The sequence below is a fragment of the Aulonocara sp. 'chitande type north' Nkhata Bay genome, linkage group LG9 (assembly GCF_057382095.1).
Source record: "Aulonocara sp. 'chitande type north' Nkhata Bay isolate Kocher_YH1m ecotype deep benthic linkage group LG9, A_spYH_male_GT1.1, whole genome shotgun sequence".
Classification (NCBI taxonomy): Eukaryota; Metazoa; Chordata; class Actinopteri; order Cichliformes; family Cichlidae; genus Aulonocara; species Aulonocara sp. 'chitande type north' Nkhata Bay.
This window is the reverse complement of record NC_141352.1, coordinates 33,057,605-33,080,427: the sequence shown is the minus strand read 5'-3', so window position 1 is coordinate 33,080,427 and position 22,823 is coordinate 33,057,605. Positions and strand designations below refer to the sequence as shown.

Here is a 22,823-nt window from a genome sequence, read left to right as displayed (position 1 = left end):
AGGTCTTAGCTTATATAAAATCCTTTAAAATATTTAATCTGTTGCAGTTTTTTTCCTGTATTTCAGAGGATAAAATAGAAACCAAACTACACACAAACTATACTACAACAGAAGGTATTTAGCACAAGCCCAAACACAGAGATTCAGAGTGCCAAATCCAAATCCCAACAGCCCTGCCATGCCCTACTAAGCTAGGACCGGGTCAATCGTCTTAGATTTGCCTAAAGATCTCAGCAACGTCCATTTGTCGCATATAAGCACACACCCAGCAGTGTAAATGCATAGACATGCGTGAACACACACAAACTTTGTTGAGTTCAAATATTATTACCTGCGCTGTAGTTGTATAATCAAAGCTGACATTTTGACACATACTCTATGCAGACTGGACAATAATTCTATACAAGCTGGAATGAGATTTTCCAGCTCATCAAATTTCAGTTTGTGTTTTTTGTTATGACATCACCAGTGAGGGAGTGGAGGCCACCATACAGTCTCAATATGGCCTGGAAATTGACAGAGAATTTGGCCAGGAGAGGTTGCATGAGAAGGGGAAAGACTTGAAGTAGCAGGGAGGGGAGGCTTGCCAAAAAGTAAAGGCTCAAGCCTGAAGGCTTTTGGCAGGTGTTTTGTCTCTGCTATCCATCCAGCTGCTGACTAAAAACATGGGAGGTGTTACAAGAAAATCTATTAGCTGTACAGACAGACTCTAATCTCAGTAATCTTCTGTTCTAGCTACTTTTACCAACTACTACAGAGTGACGGCAAAGCATATCGTACTGTAAAAAGTGGGACATTTCTCATGTCTAGGTTGTTCCAATATATAACAGGTATGAAAAGTCAGTCCAATCGGAGAGGATGCAGCTCCAAAACAACTCCATGAAGATCTGTTACCAAAAAAAGAGTTGAGTTAGTGGATAAACAGAAGAGTCAACCAGATGCAAACTTTCAGCAAATGATTAAGGTCATTTTTCTGGAAATCCTGAATCATAGTTAATTGTCTACCACAGCAGCGCCAACCTCATCAGTAACGTCTGCCAATTAGGTCAAGCCTGTTTCTACATGAATTAACCCATCTGACATTTTAATAAAGATGGTGGTCCAGTGATGGATGAACGGAGAATTGGTGTTGCGATGGCCCAATGAATTATGCACGACAATTTCCCTCCTTTCCGCCTTTTATTTTAAACCTCCTTTCATATGTTTCCAACCCCCCACTGACCTCTCTTGAACACCACTCATAGCGCTGGGTCTTGCGTGACGCGTTGACCTATTTGTAAGATGCATCCGGTTATGCAGCTATGAAATAATTCTGACTTCTGTCTATTTTTCCTCTTTACTGGGAAGCGGGAAGAAGTGCAGGGCAACAGGAGAGGTGAGGGAGTCAAGTAAGGGAAAAAAAGAAAGCGTGTGCAGCTTCAGTTACTGGGAAAAAGTGCGAGAGAGGCAGGCTGAATCCACACCAGCAGGCAGTCAGGCTGAGGTTGTCCAGGCCTCCAGGCCAAGGTGTGGTGGCACCACAATAGAGGAAGGATTAAATGGGAGATTAACAAGCTCAGCGTGAGTAAAAACAAAGACAAAAAAAAACACCTGCCCGCATGTCTAGGATATAACTACACACAATTATAAATTAAGAAATGAAACAGTGAAAGTGAAATTTTAGGTGTAACACATGGTTTTGGTTACATTTTTTTCTATCCCTGTATAAAATAATCAGTGTTTATCTCAGGTTAATCTGCATGCCAGTAATTCAAATTGGTCTCCTAGGCAAACCTGTGTATCTGGATAAGATCAAACATGAAAGACAACAGATTCCCATATGAACAGATGGTAAGGGCGATCTGTTAGCCGCTCAAAGATCCGACAGCAGCTTCAACTCAAGTGCGACACACTGACAGACACAATCAGTATTCGCTGTTGCTGCATGTTTGTGTGTGTGCGCGCATCTATGTGTGCGTGTGCGCATGAGAGCGGGTATTTATAAAACTATCACCACATTATCATGCCTAAGACATGTGAGCAGGCGCGGCATCTTCATCCTTAATTCGTTTAGGACATATTGAGGTCATTTTCCCCGGGTTTACACAACATTGCGTGAGAAGGGAAGGGTATCTGGTGGATCCAATTGCCCTCTGTGAGGGCGGCAGTGCCTCCATGAATGTGGCCTTTGAGTGGCGAGAGACCAGTAGACATGTAGACAGCCTGTACTTACTGTATGTGGGAAACAGGCCCGATGCGACTTCAAACGTCCACAATGATGTTATTATGGTGCCCCCCCCACCACCACCACCACCACCACCACCCAACCCCCCCTCCTCCCTGAAGACTGTTTCCTTCTCTCTCTTCTTTCTGAGAACTTGTTGCTCATGAGTCACAAGGAAGGAGTCTCCAGTGATCTGTTGTTTATCCTCATATTACTCATGGTAGGATTTGGACGAATTCCCGCTTCAATTTCAAATAAGATGTTTTTTTGTTATCACTCCCTCTAGAGATGGAAACTGAATTATCGCTATGACAATCCCCTTTTCTCCCCCTGTCCCGTGGCCAAACTGCATTTACAGCATTTATTTCAATGAGCAAAAGAATGCGCAGAACATTGGGCATCATGGCCATGTGGTTTTCAGCAGAGGTGGGGGGGAGAAAGTCATCCCTGTTTTTAAAGGTAAACAGGGATAATTTGGTAGGGTGTAATGGAAAAACACATGAAAAAGTTCTGCTGTGATAATTTGGCTGTTTTTAAAGCGATAACCTTAACCAACCCTAGCCACAAAAAAAAGCATTTCACATCCCTTCATCCTTAAGTGGGCTGTCTATATCGTTGAGCCAGTAAAGATTTGAGAGGCAATCATTTCTAAGTGGTAGCAAAATTTAACTTTATCCCCAAGCAAAACCAAACTTTTTACAATATTTTGGTTTGCCACAGTAAAAGTATGTGAAAAGAGCTTCTCTGAACTTGTATCAGACAGCTACGGACGACGAGTGGATGTGACTCAGCTTTGATTTTTGTGCTATATTTACTCGGGCTTTCAGCCTCGGTGCGGGCTGTCATATCAACATCTTCTGGGTGTCAGAATCTGTGCTGGGCCAGGCTGACTTTTGACAGCAAGAAAGTGGGTTAAACATCAGAATGGCTTTTTTTTTAGTCACATTAATTTGTCAAAATTTTGCCTTCTTGAGTGTTAGGTGCTGTAAAGCAAACAGAGGTGATGATGTCTTTCTTCTTGTCTCTTTATCTTGTGTTAAGCTTTTCTATAGTATATCATAAACATATGCATGTGTTTCATAAAGCAGAGTCATCAAACAGAGAATCTGAAAGGGGAAGTCTCTGCATTGTGGCTTTAACAGTACACAAACATGCCAACACACCACTCACTTTTCCCATTAATCTTCCAGCGCTCACACTAATTGTGATTCCACATTGCATGTATTAATTTAGACACGGAGCCAAGAAAAGCACTGAGCTCCGTTATAGTCAAAAGAATCCTGTGTAAGAAATCAAATATGATTGAAAAATTATGGGAGTGGTGTATGAAAAATAAACATGAGTGGAAGCCACTTCCAGCTCTATATTTGACAGATGACAGTGTATGAAAACACAGATCAGACAGCGGCGGGGCTCCGGCTAGATAAATGTGACCACATTTGTGTGTGGGGGGAGGTTTTATGTGTGTTGTGTGTGTGATGCATATTTAAAACGTTTGCAATTTGATGATGAAAACAAACCCTGGCACATTAGCATGGATAATTTCCCAGCTCCGCACGCAAACTTAGAGCAGGGGAGGGCCCCAGTGTGAGAGTGTGTGTCTGTGTCAGTCTGTGTGTGTGTGTTGCTGTGGGTGAAGCCAGCAGCTGTTTAAATCCACTCTAACAGTGCTCTCTCCACAACATGCCAATTTAAACAATCCTCAGGGACAGAAACAGTCCAACGCTTCTCTTCACCATCACTTTGTCATTTTCGCTCTTTTTCTCCTTCCTCTTCTTTTTTTTTCATGCTGTTGAAACTATTCGCCGTGCGCAAGTTTCACAGCGTAAATCGCCTACATTGCTGCGGTATACATGATGAGCTCATGCACCTGATTTGACTTGATCTCTTTGCTCACTGTCATGTACTGTCTTTAAGAGCTCATGCCGCCGTGCCTGATGAATAATAAGTCATGAGATCAGTCCTGCACTTATCCCTGGAAGATCCAGAGCCTCGCTGCCTGTGGCTCCACTTCTACTAAGGTCACGAACCATGGTGACGGGAAACAGCCGTGCCCAAGTATTTATTACATAAAAAGATCCTATTTAAGTAGAAAAGCCCAGTTTTGCTCCTTGCTCAAATATTTCAATACTGCAGAAGCTTGAATGGAAAGTGGCGCTCAAGAGACAAATACTGAGAAAGGTTCAGTTAAAGTGCGAGTGATGCTGTGAAGTAAATGTGCACTACAAGGCTGAGTACAAAGTTAGATTTTAATCACTGAAAGGAGCTGAAATGTTAGCTTAAGGAGAGAAACTGACACGGACGTCGTATAAAGTGAAGGAAAACACGTATGTCGTATCAAGCACGTAGGTGAAAAGACGGCGTCAGCTGAAGCTGGCCAGAGTGCAAACAATGAAAGCAGCTGTAGTAAAAAACAAAGGAAGTTTGTGAAAAAAACCTTCAGAAAAGCTGAAGGAGGCTTGTTTTTGGTAGCAGAGATCTGACACCCGCAAGGATTCAACGCGTCAGCTGAAGCTGAAGCGTACTTTAAAGAGATGAAAGGAGTGGAGATGAAACACTAAAGAGAGTACCAGCTCCTCACTAAAAATATTTAAATCTCCTTTAATATAGCATTAACACTGACAGGCTTTAAAAAAAACGTGTGTTAAAGAATCATTAAGTGATGGGAAAAAGAGTAGCTTTTATATTTTTATTCACAGGCATGTATTTGTAGACTCCTTCTTAAAGAAATAGTTCAAATTCCTGCCTTAAAAATCAAATAGTGTAAAGACCAGAGTGAACCAAAGCAACTCCCCTCAAGATAAAACTGCAACGCAGCTGTTAAAAATAGCATCCTTCCCCTTCATTATTCAGTTATTACATCTTTTATGCTTTTCTCCTTTTCTCTTCTTTATTTTCAGTTGACACTGGAAAGTTCAGAATGCCCAGAAAGCCCCAGACAGCTTTCACCATGAACTCCCACAGTGGGCCTTTGGTTTGCTAGTGATGTTAGTGAAAACCTCCAGTGGGGCCCAGTACGTCCAGCAGCTTCCTTAACAGGAAAACTGCCCTGGTTTCAAGCTCTGCAGAGGAATTAACTACTGTGAACCCAGTTACAAATAAAGCAAACACTTGTTTGAGTTTCCTGCTTTAACAGCATCTCGCTAAAGATTTTGCAAAGTCTGTGTTAAATGTGCGGTCGTGCTACATTATAATCCCCACTTTAGCTCTTCTGAATAACTTTACGATGTCATGTCAAGTCCAGTTAACACTCTGGGGATGCGAGATGAAACTCCCTGCCCTGCTGATAGTCTTGTTTGCGCACACATGCACACAAATGTGCACATCCCAAATAAATCCCGGTAAGCATTAGGGCCCCCGTCACAGCTCTGTTTACTGTAGAACACTTAAGATATACCTTCCTTTCTCCTGGCTAACAAATAACACCCGGAGGGCTTGAGGGCTGAGCCAAGCACAAGTCACGCAACTGCCTCTCTCTCTCTCTCACTCAGTTGCTTCTTCCCTCCCACACACACACACACACACACACACACACACACACACACACACACACACACACACACACACACACAAACTTTCATCTTCCTGACTGACTGAATACCTGGCTGCCTTGGTGAGACATTTGCCCCTGCAGAGCCTTCCCCCTTTAACAATGCGCCTGGACGCTGTCAAGTCACAGACGATTCTGCAGCTGTTAACTGATGTTCAGCTTCCCTTCGTCTTTCTTTTGCTTTGGCCGTGTACAAGTGAATGCATGTGCGCATACGTGTGTGTTTGTGTCTGTGAGAGATAAAGCGCCCTACCATTACCCTCGTTCCCTCTCACTGTACCCTCTGCTTGCGTCTATCTCCAAACTAAAAATATTTTGTCAGGCTCACTCATTCGATCATAATTCGGTAGAGAGCAGGAGTTCACTCAGAGTTCAGTCTGCTCTGGGTGCGCAGAGTGCAGCAACGGCCTGCCAGCCAATAAAAAAAAAAACACACACACAAACCCTTTTAGACACCCTCTTGCATCACATTCTCTTGTCCTCTTTAATTAGCTCTTACTATGCCCTTTCTCACTGGAATATATGCCTTTTATAGGAAGATGTTTTCGCTTAGTATTATTTCAATTTGTATGGTTGAATCTGCAACACACTATGTAATTCTGAAAAAAAATCTTCCCCCCTCTGAAAGCTTCTCCAAATAACCCTAACTTTATATGACATGATCCAAGGAACTATTTTTCTATTTTTACTCAGGCTGCTGTTTTTCCCATATCACATGCTGATGAAAGGGGACCTCATCTGGCTGACGGTAGTTAGCGTATCGAGCTGTATCGGGTCAGATGCCACCTTTGGTTAGTGATCTTTCCAACCGCATGGAAACATATCGATTTACATTAGGGAACAACAGCAGGGACCGGGTCTGGGCATTGTTGCACACTGAAGCATGCTTCAATTAAGATAAATGGAGGTGACAGACAAAACAAACGGTCTGATGTACAGTATGCTCGGGAGACCAGAGCATAGACACAGCCTGACGACATGTCGTACACGTGGTAGTCGTGCCATGCCACGATCGTTATCACTAATATTGCTTATAACGAGCATATGCTTTGGCTCCTTTGCATTTAATCCTCAACGCATTGCTTCTGGTGCTTGTAGAGCGTTACCAGGTTCAGGAGTCTGTAATGACGATGCATTTAGGCGCATCTGTGGACTACATGTGTGTTTGTTGAATTTGACCTTAATTGTGTTATTTTGATATTTATTACCAGATTTTCTTGGCATAACATTGACCACTCATTCACTAGCAACTGTAAAGAGTCTCTCAGTTTGCCATCAGGCACTCCCTGTGGTCAGTCCATGAAAGCAGGATGCTTTGATTCCTGCCTTAATATATATATATATATTTAAATTCTTTATTTTTTTCTTAGTTCCCTACCAGCAGTGTTGCAAAATCGATTTAGTTTCTGAAATCCGGTAATTCCACAATAAACACATGCAAGACTTTTACAGGAAGACGTTCTGTTGAAATGCTCGCATGCCACAAAAGAAAAAACCAAATAAACAAAAAAAGCTTAATGAGTTATCAAATGGGCTTTCAACATGTGGCTTTAGGAAGTAGTAAACCTGTAAGCCATATTCCATGTTTGCAGGGACATCAACATTGTCTATTTGTTTGTTTTGTGAAAGAATTAGCATAAATTGGCATTTCAAAAATATTTAATCTAATCCAAAAATGAAAAAGGGTAAAAGGTTGCAAAGCATTGCAGGAAATGCCTGCTTGTAACAATAAATAAATAAATGGCACAGTGCAAACCCAAAGAAAAAAACGCTTTTTAATGAGAAATAAGTCTGCCAACAGCGTTACCATACTGTTACTGTAGATTCACTGCACAACCAGCAATCTTTAAATACCATTGACTTCAGAGTAGCATGTTAACATTTCTAATGGCATGCAATAATATTGTAAACGATGTAAAACACCAGCTGGGCTATGTCAGCGTGTTTGTAGCTGCGCTGCTTCCTTAAAGTGCTCCCATAATATTATTATCATCTTAATCTCCAGGGGCTTTGGGTTGCTTGCTGCCTCCCTCCTTGCCCACCCGCCCCCCTCTACCCTCGCTCAGGCTGCGTATCGCACTAAGCGGTAGTTGTGACAGTGATTACACTAGACAGCTTCAAACAATAGTGTTGGGCCAACAAAGGCTGCTGCTCCCTCTGCATGAGCCCTGACTGTCTATTCACACTCACTCAAACTGAAACACACACTCTACCCGTCAGGCACGCACACACACACACACACACACACACACACACACACACACACACACACACACACTTACACCTCCCATTGCTGAATGGTCTCCACTAGCTGTTACAGTTGGCGTCTAACGGGGCTCCTATTCTGCATTGATTTGAGCAATTCACTTATGGCCTTCAGTGATCCCAGGGGACTCTTGGGGGGCCCCCCAGGCCTACAGACTCCAACTCCACTCAAGTGAGTTCAGTGTCTCTGGCACAAGAGGCCAAGCAGAGACAAAGCCAGTGTCATGCTTTAGATTCAAGCAACTAATGAGTTAACTGTGAGGATGCTGAATGCGTACGGCGACATTTCCATTCATGGTTTTTGACATATACAAGGGATTAGCATGGCTGGCCAGTCGCACTACTTAACAGCTATTGTGTGGCTGATTACTGCAAAGGGGGGGGAAACACATGCACGAGGGTGGGAGAGAGAGCTGACATGCAACTAATGCGCTGCTGAACACAGACTCAATGGGCAGACAATACCTCTATGTTAGCCATAAAACTACTCAAAGCTAAAAATATGCACGCATCCAGGGCAATTTTTCTTTTACAAATTGCCTGGATTATGCAATAAAAATGGTATCACCCACTTAAGGTGCTTATCCCACCTAAAACTATTTGATTAGTGTGATTTTAATGGTGAGCTTAATGGCAAAAAATGTTAAAATTAGTCCAAAGATTGGGACAATAACAGACTAGTTTAAGTTGGAGCGGACACCCTGTAATCTCTTATGTTGTAAAGTAAACAGTAAAAAACACTAACAGTCAGTCAGAGCAATTCCTTATCTTGGATTAGATTTTTTGATCTACAAGTTTTCTACCAATGGGTGCTAGGGAAAGTTACATGGGTAAAAGTGCTCACATTAAAAAACAAAGACTGTCAGTAGAAGTATCTTTGTCACTATACTGTGTATAAATCCTTCTGTCAAACCCTTTCCCCATCAAACCAGCTGGATTTTTGCATGCCAAAATAAATGGAAAGAATGATAAGAACATGAGCACAGGCTCATAACAGTGAGAACACCTTAACATTTACACCGGAAATGTATTAAGGGGCCATACATCTACCTTTGTATACAGACATCGCATGCAAAGGAAAGAGGAAGAAGAAAAAAGCCTGACCACTGGCATTTAGCTCGATCACGCACTCCTCATGAAGCAAAAATGGAGACGAGAGGTGAATTTCTTCCAAAGAGGTCAGAGAAAATTACAGGAGGGCAGAACACAACAACGGGGGAAAGAGGAGAAGACAGAGATAAAAAGAAAGAAATGTTGGGCAAAGAAAAAAGACAGGGATGGGTAGAAAAGAAGGGGTGGGGGCTCTGGTGGATGTGTACCCTCATTTGAAGATGATAATCTTGCACAAGAGCAAATTTTGTCGGCTTCAACAGCACACACGGAGATGTTATGACCCATTATCTCCATGGATGCTCGTAATCAATACACACAAGTAGCTCTTCTGAGGATGTACTGATGTGTGCTGATCAGAAAACGATGAGTAGCTGCATGAAACGCTTTAATGAATTGTCCAGAAAAAATAATCGTGAGAATGGAAGCTGCTGGCTCGAGCTCTGGTTACTGTGTGTCACGAACGCTCAAAGGAAGCTTTTGTCCACTTTCAGAAACATGGCGTTCACACCATCACCTCTCACTCTCCTACTTTTGCTCCTACTTTTAGAAAGTCTTGGAATCCAGCAGCTCGGCATGAACTGGAGATTTCATGCAGCTGACATCAGCAGAGCAGTCAGTCTGTATCCGTCTTAAGGCTTGTTGCGACATGTGACATTTAACTGGCACGAACGGCAGATTCATGTTAACGTCCACGCTAACATTTTATTGCTTCTGATGCACTTAAACATTTAAATATACGCAAACATGGCATCTTAAATCAGCTCGTAAGACTTGCTTTAGCTACTCAAGAAGTCAAGAGTCAAAATAAATGAATTAATAAATAAAAGGGGTTTAATAGAGGGTTTAATTGGAGATAATTTATTTGAATTTTAGGAGCACGACCACACCTCCATACACTTTTTTTGGTTCTCTGACTATACAGGACCCGCCGTTCCAGCTAGTGAAGTGTTTATTTAAAACACACGCGCGCACACACACAAAAACTATAGATAAATACAAGATGAATATCGAGCTGAGCAGCAAAACCAGTCAGTGTATATGCCCTCAAGCTAACGTGTTCAACATCTTCATCTTTTATGTGGGTGACATTCTGATGTTGTAGTATCTACAAAATGTGGTTTGGCATTGTTTTGCTAAAATAAGCAAAGCCTTCCATGAAAAAGAAACCTGCATATATTACTCCAGACTGTTATATATATTGTTTAGCATTGATGAAGGCTTCGCAAAGGTGCAAGTTACTGAGCTTGGGCTCAGACGAGACAGTGGCTTTTCTTTGTTTCTACATGCTTTTAACTTGAATTTATAAAAACACTGTTAGTTTTCAGAACTGTTCCCAGGCTCGTGCTGGGGTTGCCACATTAGAAAAGTGTCGGTTTTTAATGCTTGTCCAAGGATCACTTCATTCAATATTGGTTCTCGGCCTTCTCCCTTGTGTACAGAGATTTATTTAGCCTCTCTGAATCTTTTAATGATATTACGTACCACCGATAATGAAATCTTCAAATTCTTTGCAATCTTATGTAAAAAAAACATCAGTCTATCTGAGCACCACAGGGGTGAAAACGCCAGCCCACCTTTACTTCTGAAACACTGAGCCTGTCTGTAATGTCTTTTTATACTCGCTTATGTTCCTAAGCTGTTCTCAGTTAACCTTGTTTATTAAGAGATGTTCCATCGCAATTACAGGTTACAGTTGCTGGGGCTTTTCAAAAATATTTTCTGTATGGTAAATGGTAAATGGCCTGTATTTATATAGCGCTTTACTAGTCCCTAAGGACCCCAAAGCGCTTTACATATCCAGTCATCCACCCATTCACACACACATTCACACACTGGTGATGGCAGCTACATTGTAGCCACAGCCACCCTGGGGCGCACTGACAGAGGCGATGATGATGATTACACAAATCTTTAGGTTTGTAGCTGCCAAGTCCGCAACATTTTTGAAATTAAAAAACAGGAATAGTCTAGACAGGATAGACAGATTAAGGCACAAATATGTGTGTTGAGTCTAGGATGCTAACATCTACAGACCCATAGATCTGTACTGCGCTGGACTAAATGGGTCAAATACAAATTGAACAAGCTGTTGATACTTTCTAATAGCCTGGTTTAAAAAAGGGAACAGCTGTGAACGCCGTCTATGATTCACCGGAGAAGCTTTTGGAGAAAGCTTTTTGTTTCCTAAACCGCAATAAACTGACCACATGCTGACCTTTTTGTTGCTAAACCTTTTCAGTTCATTTACAGTCTGCTCAGATCACCGATTTGTCTCGGACTCTGCCTCGCCATCTTGTCTGCCTTTGGGTTGCAAAGTATTAAGGAAGGAAAGAGTGTGGGGTCACTCCGAGTTTAGTAAACACAAAGTCCATCTGTAATGTGACCTGATACACATTTTCACCCATGGGCAAAGACTCCATTCACAAACGGCTATCACGCAGCAGCACTTCCCTCTTTGGGAAATCAAATGGTCCGCACTTTTATTACCCGGATTTGATACAGACTTGACATAAAAAGGATTAACCCAATTAGCAATGAAGACCGGGCTTACGTCCGTGAAATTCTCCAAAATTAGGAGGTGATCTAATAAGAACCTGATTGTTTTGTGCTGTTCCATCCTTCCTCATTTGCACGGCGAGTTACAAAACTGTCTCCTGTCTGCTGGTTGACGTCACAAATGGTGTGCGCCTGGCGTGAGTCTGTGGGTTCTGTGGTCTTTTTTTCTCTTCCTCTTTTATTATAGCTCAGCCAGCATTTAGAGTCAGACAACACGCATATATAAACCTGTCTGCTATTAGCAGATCTGCGCATTGATGGCTGGTAAACAAAACTCAGTATACCAGCGGGATGGTGGGCACATCCCAACTTGGCGTAAACTGGTAGACTTGCACTGAAGTCTCTCGTTACATTGTCTGGGTATGTTCTCATACGCTGTCAACACCCCGACCGGACGACAGCTATGAGGGACGGTTGGGTTTTAATTAAGGACTTCCAGAAACACACACGCACACAGATTTCTAAATATACTTCAATGCAGTGTGGATACATTTACACCGCAGGTATTTATATTTGGACTGAAATCTGTTTTTGGTGGTAACATTAGGGAGTGTTATGACATGCACTCCTAGACAGTGCTAAGTTTTCAGATCAGATGATTTAGCTTTACAGGTTGCTGAGAACTGTGTGTAGAGGCTTTTTTATTTCTAGAATTAAAGAGAAGGATCCATTCTAACTCTGCTGACTCTATCTATATTCAGTATTTATCATGTTTTCGATTAAAAAAAAGATTTTGTAGTTGTAACTCCTTTAAGTACCAAGAAAGATGCAGAAAAACTATTAAAATAACTGTTGTTCTACCAAACTTTGTGATAGTTTTAGTTGTTTTTCATAAAGTTGATTGCCGGCATGAGGCACGAAGGCATGAAGCAATATATCCTTGGCAGGATTGCAGATGGATTTAAAAACAAAACAACACACACACAAATCCTATAAGCACACTGGATATCATTCGGTGATTATATTTTAAAGTGCAAACAACTTCCCTGCTGCATCGAAAGTACATATTGGCGCCAAAAAGTTCATTTTTGTCCTGTTCACACCACAGAAGAACTGTCTAACTAACTAACAACTGATACATATCTGCATTATCCATACAGATTTAATATAGGTTTGATAGTCTACGTGGTAGATCTGAGTACAGAAAAAGGCTGCAAATAATAGCACGTAGGAAACGAGTGTGGCATAATTAACTGTTTATTTACAGAGGTTCAGTAGCAAAAGGTTTAAGATCATATTTATTCAATGCCATGTTCTCTGGTTAGGAGAACGCTTCCTGATACAGTCAGGTGTCTATTCTTGGTTACTGGGAAAGTGTGGTGGTCTTAGAGCCTTGTTTGCAGGCACAAAACACCAAGAGAAGTTTCAGGACCAACTGAAACAGTTTTTTTCTTCACACAATTCACGTTTGAAAATGTTCCGCTCGATCGGAGACACGCTGATGTGGAACGGGGCTGCAACAGTATTTCAACCACAAGCTGCACTCCAACTTGCAAACGTGTGACCACATTATAAGCAAACAAAGACCACAAACAGAGCATAATGATCCCTGACATTTTTAAAATATAAGTCGTACCAACAGCTAGTATTAGTGCATTGTTATGAATTACATCAACCGATATAAAACCCATAACAGTGCAACGCATTCAGCCCTAGTTATTAGAGAGGCAGCATGTGCATTAGCAAAGAAGATGCTGCCCAGTTTATTATTATCTCTAGCTCTGTTGACTTTCCACTCTCATTAAAGGCAGATCCAATTCTTCCAATATCTTCTCAGAGGAAAGTGGGGGTGAAGAGTAATAAAGGAAAAAGAAAAGTTATTGAACACCATTAATCAAAGCGATGACTCCTCATCCAGCTTTATTTTATCAGGATCCCTTTAATGTCATTGATATAGAAAAATACAACCCCCTGCCAGCATCTCTCAAAAAGGGAATGTTCCCTTTAAGAGTTGCCTTTAATTACCTAATCCCTGAAAAAAATGCAGCAACCTTATTAAAATTTAAAAAAAAAAGAACAAGAATATTCTACTTTAAAATAATGAGAAACACAATCACACAAACAGGGTAAAACACATATGCACCGGAGGAGAAATACAGGCAATCGGGCCAGAAAGACAAATGAGGAGAGATAGTTAATCCTAAGGGTAAATATTTAACAAGCTCAGCAATTACAGCTAGGGCAGAGAAAAGAGCAGAATTACAACTGCTGACTGTCAGCTCTCACATACGTTCATGCGGACCTACCTGATTGGACATCTGCCTAAAAAGGCAGGAAAAAAGCCTACTCTGGCCTTTAATCAAATTTAAATGAAAAACATGGGACAAAGAGTTCCACGCAGCTGTAGGCTACAAACTGATGACTTTCTTTCCTTTTTTAAAATTTATTTATTCTTATTATTTTTGTTATTTTTAAAGGAGAGCTTTGCCCCTCTGGGGCCATTTTCACTAGCTCGGCAAACTTTACTGCTAGAGTAATGGTTTATGGAAAGAGGAGAATATGACTTTTTGCCGCGTCCCGTCTCGACTCGGGGAAAAATGTGGCAGCAGAACTCAACTTTAACAAAGAAAATGAAACTAGGCCACCAGTTTTCAGTTTTCACATGGATGTCAGAAGACGGGTACATTTTATAAGTTTATAATAATCAATTAAGTAATATTTACTTACAATGTGCCTTTCACAGACAAGGGGTCACAAAGAGAGTAAAATAAATCAGTAAAAGTACCAACAAAACAAACCTGCTTAAAAAAAATAATTTTTAAAGGGCAAATGCTTGCACAGTGGTGGTTTCCATTAGACAGTAGCTTCAACTCTAAAGTTACATTTCTAACAGTGTCCCTTATTTTCTTATCTGTAAAAACATTTGGTTGTTAGGCCCGCTTGTGAAAACGTTCCTGTGCCATGCATCTGTCTACAAGCAGACAAAGAAAAAAAAAGTATAGAAATTGTTTATGTATGCAAAATACTTTCACTCTTTATTTATTTATTTGCTAGTTTTTCCTCTATTATAGATGCATATGAAATAGTGCATGTAGTGATCTCAGTCATGGGCCTTTAAACAAATCATCTAAATTTCCAGTGAAGTTCTGATCCCAGTGGAATATGATGATTCAGGCAAGCTTTTTATTCTCACACACACACACACACACACACACACACACACACACACACACACACACACACACACACACACACCCTTAGGGTATATTTGCATGAACTACGTGGCCACACACTGTTCAATGAGCTCCACCTTCGAATTGTCACGCAACAAAGACAACCAGCATAGAATCTCAGGGAGCTTCCAGAACACCTGCTGCTGCACGGTTTCCCTCTCCTCCTGCCTGTCTGCACCTTTCAGCACACCTTGCATGACATACCTGAATAGTCTCAGATCAAGTTGATAAACTTATGCTTTTACAAAGATAAATGGTATAACTGTAGTCAAATTTCCCACCCACTGCTGTATCTGAACAAACTGAAAAGGATATCAGCCATAGCTCAGCTCAGTAGCAGCTTCACACAGTCCCTCCGGTGGAAATACAGAGTAACTGCACCTTAAAAAGTCTGTGCTTCCCCCAGAAAAAGTGGTTATAAGAACAAATGAAACTTAAGGTTGCTGGTTTCATGCTTTCATAATGTGTTTTCGTCTCAATGACTCACTTTTGAAATGAAGAAAGAAAAAAAGAAACAGACAAATATGACGGTCGCTGAAAACCACAGGGAGGATGTGGAAACTTACTTGTTCATCTCCAGATTTATCTGGAAAAGCTCTGATCAACACTCCATGTGTAAATATCAGTGGAAAGCCCGAACGAGTTTATCAAATGAAGGAGGGCAAGACATTCCACATGTATACCAACTCAAATCGCACTAATTAATCTCATTACCAGAGCATCAAAAGACAGATAAGCCGGTCACAACTGCCACTGATAACAAGGCACCCAGCAGAGGTGGGGAAAACAGACAGAAGCCTTGGCGTGAACCCATCTTCAAAGAGTTCGGAATAAAGGATCTTAAATGATCTTTTCCACATTTACCTTTTTTGTAATGCTTAAAAAAACCCTGCACAGATATATTCAAGAAAACTCCCCCTTGTGAGCGTAGTTTTCACCCAGCAGCGTTGCCACTCAAGCCAACGGCTTCTGCACACCTTTCAACACTTGCACCAGCCTCCACACATGACTGAACTGAACCGTCTCCTTCCCTTTGCAGCTCTCAGATGGCATCGACAGTCCTCGGCATCACTCTTCGTTAAAGCGGTGGTTGTGGTCTTTATCTCTGCGTGAGCCCTGATCTGGGAAATGCCCCTTTAATAACTCCATTCAGCACCTGCCTGCCAACTTTGTGTGGTGGCTAAGCTGAATAAGGCAACAAATGATCGAGGTTAAGCGTCAGAGGAGGATCAGGAGGAGGAGGAGAAGGTTAAAGACTAGCTGCAAAACTTTGAGGACACCAGAGCCTCACAAATTCATCTGCCGTCTCCTCGAAGAGAGCTTTCAGTGAGAATTTTCTTTCAGCCCCGAGGGCAGGCTAGGTAGTGAACCTCTCGGGAGCTCCGCTGCTGCTTCTTCTTCACTGCCCTGCCTTTCCCTTTTATCCTACTAATGCTTTTTCTCCTTGCAAGAGTGCTCGTTTTTTGTAATAATAAAAAAGTGCCTCTTGTTTCTAGGCCTGTCACATCCAGCTGTGCCAGTAGCCGCTGTGTTGATAAGGCAGCTGCCAAGGCCACTGGCAACAAAATACTTTCTAAAGCAGCGCATAAATATTTGAAGCAAATCGTGGAGGAACACGAGGAGAGGACGGGAGGCATTCAGTTGACAGTGGGAGGGTGGGAAAACTCAAAATGCCTTCTAATTACATGCGTTTAAAAGAGATAAAGGTCATAATAGTTATTTGCGGTTCCTCGTATCTAGAAAGCATTTTCACATCGTAAATCACTGTAATCTGAAGTGTAATGGCAACATGCACAGATCTTCTTATCTACGTTTTTGCTACGGAGCCTTGGGGAATCTCACTCCTGAGGCCGACAGAAAGAGTGCACAGGTTATTCCAACACACTTTTTTTTAGCTCAGTATTCTGACATTTAAAGCCTTTGAAATTACAATTTACATGTCAAAGTGTTGCAAAACACTATGCATTCTTTCCATCTGCTGAAAGGAAGACATTACTACCTATAGTTCTGTTACCACTATTTCTGTGTTTGCATAGTAAAAGTGAATAGGTCACAACCCTCCGCTTTGCTCCAATAATGTCCAGGTAACTGAATCAGAAGTGGACAACAGAGGCCTCTATGTTCATATGCAAAAAAAACAAAACAAAACAAAACAAAGAAGAAAATTTAAAGCTATTTATTGGCCTGACCCACATCCACTCAGGAGCTTCCAGCTAACTCAAAGCCACACACTTCCACATAAGCAAAATACCTAAACCACTACTGCAACAATGCCGCCTTTTGTACCTCCTTTACCTTGGAAGAAACTCTTGACGCGGAGGTAGGAAACAGCAAGACGGAGCACTGACAGCTTGTCCAGCTTGGAGATGACATCTGGGTGGAATGGCAGCAGGCTGGCCAGGCGGTCCAGTTCAGCATTCAGCCTGTCCCGGTGCCGCTTGGATGGGTTGGTTTTCTCATTGGCAGAGGATGGCTTCCTGATGATGAGACGGATATAAGGTAAAGACAGATCCCAGGTCTGAGAGGACATCGGAGTGTGTGTGTGTGTGTGTGTGTGTGTACGTGCGCAACACTCCCCAAAAGCGACAGCAGCAGCACGAAGAAGAGGATTAAGTTTGTTTAACTTCACATGTTGGAGCTACGCTACTGGTGAAAGCAAAGACGGTGGAAACGACATGATGCAGGCCTTTTTTACAGGGCGCACACACACACTTGTTGATTGTATCAGTAATATATGAAGTATGAAGTGTGGCACCAAGCCAGTTTTTAACACGCTATACCGCAAAAACGCCAAAACACACTCATATCAACACAGTGTCAGACTCTCTGAGGTTACAGTAAAGTGATTACTGACTCACTGTTTGAAGACTTTTTTGAAATAGATACCTATTGTTTTTTTTTTTTGCTAAATAGCTGTTCCTCATTTTGATGACACAAACAATAGGATGGTGTTTTGCCTTGTTTACGTATGGCAAGCATGGCAACTTGCAAACCAAGGACAGACACATGACCAGATAAACCACACAGTGTACGAGTCCGTTTTTCTTTAAAACCATAGTTCCTTTTGACTCAGCCTTCAACAACACAGCATGCACATCAATCATCTCTGCTTCCCTTTAAAAAAAAGAAGAAAAAAAAAGATGTGTGCATTCACCACCAGATAAAAGGAAGCGATTTGGGCATTTTTCTGATATCAAGCGTTTCTGTAGCTTTGTAGAGATTAAAGAGATTAAAGAGTAGCATTAAAGAGATGTGACATTAGAGGTACCGCACAGACGGCCCGATCTTTCCCTGAGAGCATAAAACTCTCCTAGTTATTTGTGAACGTTAGTATGGTGTACCACGGCTTTACCTTAACACGATCCACATACGCAACGGTCAGCTCTGATTTCCACAGCTGAGAGTTTAAACTTTTCAGCTCACGCCGCGCCGAGACGTTTACATTAACGGTCGAATATATTTTCCACTTGTTGCCAGTGAAAAAGTGCGTAAAGAAATATGTTTAAATGTCACGGTGTGGTCTAGACTACAGTTTAAATCGCCTGTTACTTACACAAACTTTGAGTTGCGCAAATTCAGTATTAAATAATAATTAAAACTTCCCTTTAACTATAACTCTAAATCCTCAAGACTCTAATGGCAGAATTAGCAGGCTCGGTTTGACGTGGCAAAGATTTCCCCCTTGTATTAGCAGCACTGTCAAAAACGCTACCGGCCTCGTTAAATTACCACTTCCCTCTTCAAAATCTTATACAACTTGCCAACCACTGCTCATGACATCAGCTGACATAACTGTCCAACAAAAAGTATCCTGGCATTAAAAGCCTTGGACATTTAAAACAGTGAACGAATGATACCGTGACTCCTGTGACTGCATTAAAACTATTTTGAAAAGGACATGCAAGGGTTAAAAAAAAAGAACCTGAAAAAATTCAATTAATTTTAATCATTGATCAATCAGCCCCATTTGTGCGTATTTGGAAACAAGTCCGTAGGAAACTTTGGACAGCTCACAGAGGGCAGTCAAATTCTAATTAATTAACTTTAAAGCAGGGTCTGCACCAGATCTGCTGACAGCAGTGTTAAATGAAAGTTGTGATAGATGTGAAGTCTTCTATTAAAACCCATACCAACTTGTGCTATAATTTGCACACTTTCATGCTAGAACCTCAATTACTTCCTGTCATTCATTATAACCTAGAATCACAGGGCAGAGAGAAGAAGTTTATTTTGAACCAACAAAAGTGTGCAGCCTCAGGAAACAATGACTGAACAGATGTGAACACATAAACAATAAATACTGAAGAGCGCTCCTTAACTGTTTCTGGATGGGCTTCCTCCTCTTTCTGCCCGCATACATGCAGTCTCCAGGAGGGATCATGATCTCGCGCTCCGTGGAGGTAACAGGTGCGCTGCGGAGGACACAGAATAACTTTACGTGAGGCTGGAGAAAGTACCCTGACCCACGCTGGAAGGGAGAGTGCATTCAAATATATACACACTCGCAGTTATATGTCACTGAAAAGTCCTCAGTTTGGAATAAATACGCAGGAAATTCCAGCATCCCTAAAAGTAAATACAACAATCCACTTAAAACAGCCTAAAGTGCTTTAAAGAAAAAAATATTAGGGAAATTGCAAAATAGGTTTAATATTTTTATTATTACTCGATAGTGATATAAAAAAATAGCAAACATCTAATTGAATAAAACAAATTAACCAATAATAAAATACAAAAAAAGTAAAATAAATAAGTAGAGCACGCCGGTGCAACTTGGATAGCCTGTATGCAAAACTGCAGAAGACATGCTGAATGCTTAAAATCAGAAGAAAATTAAATAAAGAAACTGGAAATTTAAAATGACAAAAAAGCGCCACAAATGCGAGCACTGACCTGAGATATGTGCGGCTTTCTGTTAATTCCAGTATAGTGTTGGCTGTGGAGTCACATTCACTTTAAGTGCTGAAAAGAGATGCGTCTCCCAGGGTGCACCGACTCCCAGCGATAAATCCAGGGGAAATCAAATAAATCTGAGTGGTCCTGTATGAGCTCCGAGCTGATGTTTTCATCAGCTTTGCACTGCTCGGGGCAGATGTTGGCTGATGCTTTATACCCAATTGAGTCGCCTTCACTTCCTCGCGTTTCAGGTGGCGGATTCCTCTGAATGACATGTCGAGCTCTTCGCACGCAACTCTCTGCCTCACAAACACGGCGCGAGCGCACACACACTAGGCTTATGTTGCATTCAGGCCCTGTCTGAATTTGGCAAACAACTTGTTTTGTTTATGTATTTTAACATGGCGGTTTTTTTCGTAATTGAGTAAATAATTATGGATGAATAATAGCTGAATATTATTCATTTTTTAGTTATACATGCGGGCTACTTTCAAGACTTGAAAGGAGCATGAAAAGTTACGTGTCGATAGGATTTTTTTCTGTATTCTGCAGAGCAGAGCTTCTGTTCGGTTTCATAAAATCACTAGAGATAAAAGCTAATGTCTACATTGTGGTGGTGCTATATTTGTTTAAATGTATGTGGTTTTTAGCACAGTTATTCGAAACTCGTGATATATTAGCAAATTTACGAAGAGTACTCAAATGCACCATTAGCCCAACCCGACCTGAGAGTAGTAGAGAGGGGAGGGGTCGCACGCGAAGGGCAGAGGAGGCACAAATCTGCCCCTTAAAACCGAGGCTGATGGTGGGTCAGGGCGCTCGCAGATCGGAGGGATTTAGCTAACTAAGGGCTAAAGGAGACGTACACATTTTGCAAAGAAACCCCAAAATATCAAAGTGTAATGTGCGCTGGACTGGACTAAGCCTTTTCTTACTAAATTAGCGGATGCAGCTTCCAGAAACGGGCTCTGCGGGACCGGTTTGGCCGCTGCGTCAAGTTTTGTACAGACCGACAGACGCCATGCTTACGCCGGAAATTAGGCGAATGCGTTGTCAAAATAAAAGTAACGACTGATCCGCTGGATTTCGCTTGTACAATCTCTGGAATTAAAGCCGAAACTAGTGAGAGGATTTTAAGCAAGATCGTTGATTCATATTCAGTCTGTTTTAATTAATGGAAAATTTCGAGTAAATGTGGTCTTTGTTTTAAACCGGAAACGCTTAAATCTGGACAACCTATCGGATTTATGATCCGCGTTTATATGTCAATTGGATATAATTATTGTTTATTTTTAAGTTAAAAAGAAATACATACGAAAGCAAGGCTTGCAGTGAAAGGTGGTTTCCAGGTTTTATTTTTGCTTGAACGAATCGTCCTTAAAAATAAAGAAAATCAGATTTTTCATTTGAGCTATATTATTTGTGGGCTATAAAACTATCACTACCCGCACAATGCTTACAAAACGAGGCAGCAAAGCAGAGTTTGCAAGGATTTGTTGCTGCAGAATCCCCCTCTCGGTCATATTTTGCATTACTGACGATGTCCTGTCAAATATCGCAATGAACATGTTTTAAACGTACTTGATGAATGTAGTAATGTATTCACTGATTAATCGTTGTTTGTGAAACTGTACCCTAATAAGTATACTGCCTCAATCTACTGTCACTGAAACGCATCACACTCACTAAACACACACACGTAGATGGTCTACTCTGCCGCACCCTAGTGTACAAAGCATGCACAGCAAACTGAAAAGCACAGTAGCTCACTGTGTATTAGTGTGTAGTAAACCATGCAAGCCAAATTCCACCACAACACAGTTCTTTTAAGAAAGATGACATAGTGCAAGGGAAAAACCTTCAGCTGTGATGTGCCACATACCCCAGACATTATGTGAAGTCACTTTCCTCCAGTGTTGATGGGACAGCTCCCATTGGAAAACTCAATTTAGCAATAAGAAGAGAGAAAAAAGAAAAGGGACACGTGGCATTTAAACAGAAATATATTAACTGCATTATAAACATACCAAGATACTCTGGAGCCACATAGACAAGATGTGATGATGTGGTGTGGCCCAACCTACCAGGGTTTATGTCACCCAATAGGATTACTTCTGAAAGGCTTTGAGTAATGTTTGTCTAACTAAAGCTTTAATCTGAGCTAATGAAGCCGTCTGACAGCGTACAGCAGCCCAGTGAGCGTTTTGGCAACAGGATGAGAGCAGAGTAAATCACTGTTTAATCACCACTGGTCCTCGGTAATGTCACAACTAATGTATGCAGTGTGTAAAACAGCAACCAAGGACAGTGGTGGCCTCGGGCTTGAGGGCTGACATGACAAGATACATTTGTCAGTCGTTTTCCTAGTCTCCAGATTGCTGTGGAATATATGAGATGGGTAACAAAAGTTAAAAAGAAAAACAATCCTTGTATCCTACAGTGAAGGAGACACAGTTACCCTTTTTTCTTATCCTATAATGAACCATAAAGGGCAAAGACATGAGGGCTCACTGAATGGTTTGATCACTATGAAAATGATGTTTCTCAACCCAGATGAACACCTGTAGGAGACTGTGGACTCCCTGCCCTCTTCAACACCATCATCAAAACACCCACTTAAGGAATATCTGATAGGAAACTGCTCCCCCATCCTTCTGGTAGAGTTCAAGACACTTGGAGACTCAATGCTAAGCTGCATTTAAGCTATTCAGGTGACAACTGGTTGCCAAACGGCGTATTGACACACTTTGTTGCTATGTCTTTGTCTGCTATAATTCAAAGTACACATAGAGTCAGACTGCACGACAGACAGAGCAAATGCTTGTTTAGCGTGCTGTTGCATGAAAGTGTCCATCAGGGGAGGCGTTTTATTTGTTGTGACAGTTGTAGTTGGGGATCTAAAGAGATCTTAAGGTGCTGTAAACATTGTCGGTGGCTACCATTAAAGCTACAGGGAGCTTTGATATCAATGCAAATCCGCTGGCACCACTATCCAAGCTGCCTTCCAGATTAGCCCAGGCTTAGAGCTCTGGCAGCGCTGCTGGGGCAGACCTTTGCACGCAACTGT

The 22,823-nt window shown here is 41.6% G+C and overlaps 1 protein-coding gene across 1 annotated transcript in view; it reads right to left on the bottom strand.

Moving 5' to 3' along the window:
• LOC147322568 (uncharacterized) overlaps positions 1 to 21,016 on the bottom strand; it is a 62,019-nt gene extending 41,003 nt beyond the window's left edge. Inside the window, exons 1-3 of the mRNA XM_086307030.1 lie at positions 19,754 to 21,016; positions 19,180 to 19,272; positions 17,156 to 17,337 (exon numbers count right to left, since the gene is read on the bottom strand). Of these exons, the coding sequence (XP_086163156.1) occupies positions 17,156 to 17,337; positions 19,180 to 19,241 (244 nt within the window). The 5' untranslated portion in view covers positions 19,242 to 19,272; positions 19,754 to 21,016. The remainder of the gene's footprint in view (positions 1 to 17,155; positions 17,338 to 19,179; positions 19,273 to 19,753) is intronic.
• Between the last annotated feature and the right edge of the window lie 1,807 nt (positions 21,017 to 22,823).